The sequence below is a fragment of the Lepidochelys kempii genome, chromosome 6, assembly GCF_965140285.1.
Source record: "Lepidochelys kempii isolate rLepKem1 chromosome 6, rLepKem1.hap1, whole genome shotgun sequence".
NCBI classification, from domain to species: Eukaryota; Metazoa; Chordata; order Testudines; family Cheloniidae; genus Lepidochelys; species Lepidochelys kempii.
This window is the reverse complement of record NC_136385.1, coordinates 2,641,920-2,649,191: the sequence shown is the minus strand read 5'-3', so window position 1 is coordinate 2,649,191 and position 7,272 is coordinate 2,641,920. Positions and strand designations below refer to the sequence as shown.

Sequence of the window (7,272 nt, the reverse complement as noted above, 5' to 3'; positions counted from 1 at the left end):
AATTCCTATAAAAATACTCTAAAAAGTGAGAACTTTGGGGGTCTGATTCTGCAAACCAACTTCCAGGAGCATCAGATGAGCATCTGACAAGGCCCTGCTCCCTCCTCATGTCCAGGCCACCTGGCCAGTGGCTTGGCATGAGCAACTCTAAGGCTGGTAACTATGATAACAACCTTGCAGAACCTGTGTGTGTGTGTGTGTGTGTGTGTGTGTGTTTGTATGAATGAATGTGAGAATAAATTTGAGATTGAATGGAATGTTATAACTATAACTAACTGCTTACTATGATTCTTTCTGTATTCACAATAAATGTGGTATTTTGCCTTTTTCCCTTTAATAAGATCCTGCTGGTTTTTATTTTATTGGTACAACACCTTGTGATCCACCAGAGCTTGCAGCACTATCGAAAAGTACCCCTTGTGGTTTATGTACTCGGCGGCTTGGTGCTCCGGTGCCAAGATAGGGATATGGGTTCCCTCTATGGCCCCACCACAGTTAGGGAATCCCATTGCAGCAAAGCCATCCACTATGACCTGCACATTTCCCAGGGTCACTACCCTTGATATCAGCAGATCTTTGATTGCGTGGGCTACTTGCATCACAGCAGCCCCCACAGTAGATTTGCCCACTCCAAATTGATTCCCAACTGACCGGTAGCTGTCTGGCGTTGCAAGCTTCCACAGGGCTATCGCCACTCGCTTCTCAACTGTGAGGGCTGCTCTCATCCTGGTATTCATGCGCTTCAGGGCAGGGGAAAGCAAGTCACAAAGTTCCATGAAAGTGCCCTTACGCATGCGAAAGTTTCGCAGCCACTGGGAATCGTCCCAGACCTGCAACACTATGCGGTCCCACCAGTCTGTGCTTGTTTCCCGAGCCCAGAATCGGCGTTCCACAGCATGAACCTGCCCCATTAGCACCATGATGCATGCATTGGCAGGGCCCATGCTTTCAGAGAAATCTGTGTCCATGTCCTGATCACTCACGTGACCGCGCTGACGTCGCCTCCTCGCCTGGTATCGCTTTGCCAGGTTCTGGGGCTGCATATACTGCTGGATAATGCGTGTGGTGTTTAATGTGCTCCTAATTGCCAAAGTGATCTGAGCGGCCTCCATGCTTGCCTTGGTATGGCGTCCGCACAGAAAAAAGGTGCGGAACGATTGTCTGCTGTTGCTCTGACAGAGGGAGGGGCGACTGACGACACGGCTTACAGGGTTGGCTTCAGGGAGCTAAAATCAACAAAGGGGGTGTCTTTACATCAAGGACTATTTCAGGCAGGACTTCACGGAGGGTTCCAATAAGAAATAGTGCACCTAAGTTATCGTTCTTATTGGAACAAGGAGGTTAGCCTGGCCTCTGATTGATACATGGCTAGATTTACCTCGCTGCACCTTCTCTGTGAGTGACTGCAGTGTGACCTAGAGGAATGAGTCCCCTAGACAGGGGAGGAGGCAAATGAGTACAAAACAAATCTGGTCTATTTCTTGTTTTGACCCACTCCATCTATCTTTTACATCTTTGGCTGGCAGCAGACGGTGCAGAAGGACTGCATGCCATCCTCATCTCTTGCCTGCCTGGCAGAAGATGGTATAATACGACTACTAGCAATCCTCATTTCTTGCCTGCCTGGCAGAAGATGGTACAGTACGACTGCTAGCAGTCCGTATCACCTGCCTGCTCACCATAAGACGGGTTCAATAGGACTGACTGCAGGACTAAAGAGAATGACCTGGTCAGGTCACTCCAAATTTAGTCCCTGCGCCCATGTCTGCCCAGGCGCTCCCAGCCGACATGGCCAGGAGCACCTTGGACATGACGATGACGGCTACCAGTCGTACTGCACCGTCTGCTGCCACAAGGCAAGGGGTTGCTGCTACTGTGTAGCAATGCCGTACCACGTCTGCCAGCACCCAGGAGACATAGGGTGACGGTTACCTGAGCGGGCTCCATGCTTGCAGTGGTATGGCGTCTGCACAGGTAACTCAGGAAAAAAGGCGCGAAACGATTGTCTGCCCTTGCTTTCACGGAGGGAGGGAGGGAACGGGGGCCTGACGATATGTACCCAGAACCACCCGCGACAATGTTTTAGCCCCATCAGGCATTGGGATCTCAACCCAGAATTCCAATGGGCAGCGGAGACTGCGGGAACTGTGGGATAGCTACCCACAGTGCAACGCTCCGGAAGTCGACTCTAGCCTCGGTACTGTGGAAGCGCTCCGCCGAGTTAATGCACTTAGAGCATTTTCTGTGGGGACACACACACTCGAAGATATAAAACCGATTTCTAAAAAACCAACTTCTATAAATTCGACCTTATTCCGTAGTGTAGACACACCCACAGACATACACACTCACAGACACACACTGACACACACTCACAGACACACACTCACACTGAGGCACTCACTCATGCACACACACACATTGCAACACTCACAGACACACACCAATACATGCTCTAAGACACACACCCACTGACACACTCACAGACACACACACACTCTGAGACGTTCCCGGGCCACACACTCACGGACACACACACTCTAAGACTCACTCTGACACACTCGCAGACACACACTGACACGCTCTGAGACACACACGCACTGAGACACACAATGACACACACTGCAACACTCACAGACACACACAGTCACAGACACACTGACACACACTCTGAGACATTCACTGACACTCCCAAACACTCTGACACACAGACACACACTGCAGCACTCACAGACCCACACAGACACTCACAGACTCACTCTTACACACTCACAGACACACACTGACACCCTCTGAGACACACACACGCACTGAGACACACAATGACACACACTCCAACATTCACAGACGCACACACTCACAGACACACTGACACTCACAGACATACACTGACACACACTCTGAGACACACACACACACACACCAAGACATTCATTGATGCTCCCAAACACTCTGACACACAAACACACTCACAGACACACTGACACACACTCTGACACACACACACACACCAGGACATTCACTGACACTCCCAAACACTCTGACAGACAGACACACAAACACACTCACAGACACACTCTGACGCATGCTCTGAGACACACACACACACCCTGAGACATTCACTGACGCTCCCAAACACTCTGACACACAGACACACACTGCAGCACTCACAGACCCACACAGACACTCACAGACTCACTCTTACACACTCACAGACACACACTGACACCCTCTGAGACACACACACGCACTGAGACACACAATGACACACACTCCAACATTCACAGACGCACACACTCACAGACACACTGACACTCACAGACATACACTGACACACACTCTGAGACACACACACACACACACCAAGACATTCATTGATGCTCCCAAACACTCTGACACACAAACACACTCACAGACACACTGACACACACTCTGACACACACACACACACCAGGACATTCACTGACACTCCCAAACACTCTGACAGACAGACACACAAACACACTCACAGACACACTCTGACGCATGCTCTGAGACACACACACACACACACACCCTGAGACATTCACTGACGCTCCCAAACACTCTGACACACAGACACACACACACGGACACACCCTGACACACGCTCTGAGACCCACACTCACCGGCTCACAGACCCACCCAGTGACACACCCGCCGAGCCACTCACACACCCAGGCCACCCCCAAAGCTGCACAGCCCCGCCCCCCCCCCACGAAACTACAACTCCCAGCGCTCCCCTGGGGAGAGGGGGGGCAGGCGGGCCGGGAGGGGGGTGCAGGGAGCATGCCCAGACCCCCATCTCCCCCCTCCCTCCATCCTTCCCCTGCATCCCCCCCCCCCGCCCCCTCTGCTGCATCAGCACCAACCTCCCTCCATCCTTGAGCAGCGGCAGCAGCCTCCCGCCCGGAGCAGGGAGCTTCGACCAGGCGCTGCAGTAACCCAGAGCCTCCCCCCCACCTCCTCCTCTCCCCCCCCACGCCGCCCCGGCAGCAGGGCCCCCCTCCCCGCCCGGCTCGCGGGGTCTGCGGCAGCTGGAGGAGGGAGCAGCCTGAGCAGCCATGAAGGACCGTACTCAGGAGCTGAGGACTGTAAGAGCCAATGTCTCCTTTCTACCTAGCCTCGGGGGGACCCCCCCACATACCCCCAGGGCCGGGGGGGGGCGAGATTCCCGACTGCCCCTGGGGAGGGGACACTGGGGGGCGACCAGATCCTCCCCCCCCCCCCGCCAAGCTGAGCTCTCCAAGGGGGAAGGGAGATCAGACCCCCCCCCTCCCCAAGCTGAGCTCTCCAAGGGGGAAGGGAGATCAGACCCCCCCCAAGCTGAGCTCTCCAAGGGGGAAGGGAGATCAGACCCCCCCCTCCCCAAGCTGAGCTCTCCAAGGGGGAAGGGAGATCAGACCCCCCCCTCCCCAAGCTGAGCTCTCCAAGGGGGAAGGGAGATCAGACCCCCCCCTCCCCAAGCTGAGCTCTCCAAGGGGGAAGGGAGATCAGACCCCCCCTCCCCAAGCTGAGCTCTCTAAGGGGGAAGGGAGATCAGACCCCCCCCCAAGCTGAGCTCTCTAAGGGGGAAGGGAGATCAGACCCCCCCATCAAGCTGAGCTCTCCAAGGGGGAAGGGAGATCAGACCCCCCCATCAAGCTGAGCTCTCCAAGGGGGAAGGGAGATCAGACCCCCCCATCAAGCTGAGCTCTCCAAGGGGGAAGGGAGATCAAACCCCCCCCTCCCCAAGCTGAGCTCTCCAAGGGGGAAGGGAGATCAGACCCCCCCCAAAACTGAGATCTCCAGGGGGCGGTGGTGGTCGGGGCAGACCCCCAAGCTCAAATCTCCAAAGGGGGGAAATTTAGATGGTGGGGGGTCCATTGCTGAACTCCCAGGGAGTGTGTTCGGGAGGGGATCCAGCCCCCCCCAAAAGGGACCCAGAGGGAGGGGATGAGTTGGCGATAAGGTGCGGGGGGATAACCCTTCCCCGGGATATATTTCCATGGGTCTATGGAAAGGGGTATGTGTGATGGATGCGGTGCGGGGGGGGGGGTGATTCAGACCCCCCCAACCCCTTTCTTTCTAGCTGCATCCAACCCACTCCCCACCCCCCCTCTGGTGCCCCAATCGAATCGGACTTGTCTGTTTCATAATATTTTCCCCTGGTGATATTTCGCCAGTTTCCTGGCCAGGATTCCTATCCCCACCCCCACTCCACTCTCCTTTGGGGGTTTTCTGGGAGGATGCGGGGGGGGGGGAGGGAGGAGGATTGCAGTGGCAGGATAAAATATATATATGGGGTGATGGAGAAAGAACCACCCCTTTTCCTCCACCCCCCACCCCCCATTTATGTCACAGATCAAGGTTGGGGCGGTGGGCGGGAGCTGGGAATCTGGGTCTTTGCAAATCGTTCTCTCAAGGGAAAAGCAGGATCTATTTCTGTCTGTGATTCCTGTGGGTTATATTGGGCTCTGGGTTTGTGTGTGTGTGTGGTGTGTGTGTGTGTGTGTGTGTTTAACAACAAATACCCAGGGAGAAACACAGTTTAATTACAGCTTGGGGGCGGGGGGAATCCTTCCAAAATTGCTGGTTGATTTGCTTTCCGCTTTGCTACTGGATGGATGGACGGATGGACGGACGGACGGATGGATGGATGGATGGATGGATGGATGGATGGATGGATGGATGGATGGAGACAGACAGACACCGCTGCTCGGCGGATGGAGTCTTAAATAACTGGTGGCCAGTGCGCCCTTCTGCAGTGAACAGAAGCGGGGGGCCTTTTCCCCCCTAGGCTGCGAGGCGGGAGGCAGGGAAGGCTGGCTGGGACGGAGGGAACGGGAAAGGCAGAGAGGAGGAGAGAGGCAGCCGGGCCTGGAGCGTGCTCTTTGGTTGCAGGGGCACAGGGATGGACGGAGGAGGAATGAATGGCTGGTTTCGGTGAGCGGGCGGCGCTCCCCTCGCTACGAGGATGGAGGGATGGAGAAAGGCAGCGAGGCGGAGAGATGGGAATGGGTTTCAGAGCTCCGGGCTGCTCCTGGGGAGAGCGAAGGCGGCTGCCTTCTCTGTGGCCCTTGGCCCAGGGGCCGCCAGGACCGAAGGGGGCTGAGGCCTGCGGGAGGCCCTGGGCCCCGCGCCCCTGGCCCAGCGGCAGGTGTGGGCAGGTGGGTGCAGGGAAGATGGCCCGGCTGGCTGCTGGCGCAGTGGGTGCTGGGGCGGGTTTGCTGCAGGGAACGGAGGGGGGTTCTTCACTCAGCGGTGGGGAGTGAATGCAGCAAAGAGACACAGGGTGTGTGTCTGTGTGTGACAGAGAGTGTGTGACGTGCGTGTGAGCGACGTGTCTGTCAGCGTGTGATGAGCATGTGTATGTGATGTGTGTCTGTCTGAGCGACGGCTGTGTGTCTGTCAGTGTGTGGGTCTGTGTGTGAGTGACGGCTGTGTGTCTGTCAGTGTGTGTGTGTGGCCGTGTGTGAGCGACGGCTGTGTGTCTGTCAGTGTGTGTGTGTGTGAGTGATGGCTGTGTCTGTCAGTGTGTGTGTGTGGCCGTGTGTGAGCGACGGCTGTGTGTCTGTGTGTTTGTGTGTGTGTGTGTGAGTGATGGCTGTGTGGCTATGTGTGGGTGGCCGTGTGTGAGCGAGGGCTGTGTGTCTGTCTGTGTGTGTGTGTGTGTGAGCGATGGCTGTGTGTTTGTGTGTGTGTGTGTGTAAGCGATGGCTGTGTGTCTGTCAGTGTGTGTGTGTGTGTGAGTGATGGCTGTGTGTCTGTCAGTGTGTCCGTGTGTGAGCAACGGCTGTGTGTGTGTGTGTGTATGAGCAATGGCTGTGTGGCTGTGTGTGTGTGGCCGTGTGTGAGCGACAGCTGTGTGTCTGTCAGTGTGAGTGATGGCTGTGTGTCTGTCAGTGTGTGGGTCTGTGTGTGAGCGACGGCTGTGTGGCTCTGTGTGTGTGTGTGTGTGTGTGTGTGTGAGCGACGGCTGTGTGTCTGTCAGTGTGTGTGTGTGTGTCCGTGTGTGAGCGACGGCTGTGTGTCTGTCAGTGTGTGTGTCTGTGTGTGAGAGATGGCTGTGTGGCTATGTGTGTGTGGCTGTGTGTGAGCGAGGGCTGTGTGTCTGTCTGTCAGTGTGTGTGTGTGTGTGAGCGATGGCTGTGTCTCTGTCAGTGTGTCCGTGTGTGAGCAATGGCTGTGTGTGTGTCCGTGTGTGAGCAATGGCTGTGTGTCTGTCAGTGTGTGTGTGTGTGTCCGTGTGTGAGCGATGGCTGTGTGTCTGTC

The 7,272-nt window shown here is 55.8% G+C and overlaps 1 protein-coding gene across 3 annotated transcripts in view; it reads left to right on the top strand.

Moving 5' to 3' along the window:
* The first annotated feature begins 3,858 nt into the window (after window positions 1-3,858).
* Window positions 3,859-7,272, top strand: part of STX1B (syntaxin 1B) — a 50,907-nt gene continuing 47,493 nt past the window's right edge. The window contains exon 1 of one of the 3 annotated variants that reach the window (XM_073346546.2): window positions 3,859-4,112. In XM_073346546.2, the coding sequence (XP_073202647.1) occupies window positions 4,083-4,112 (30 nt within the window). In that variant the 5' untranslated portion in view covers window positions 3,859-4,082. Of the gene's footprint in view, window positions 4,113-5,924; window positions 5,944-7,272 lie in introns of those variants that run through there. The other 2 variants (XM_073346545.2, XM_073346547.2) reach the window with 2 other exon arrangements.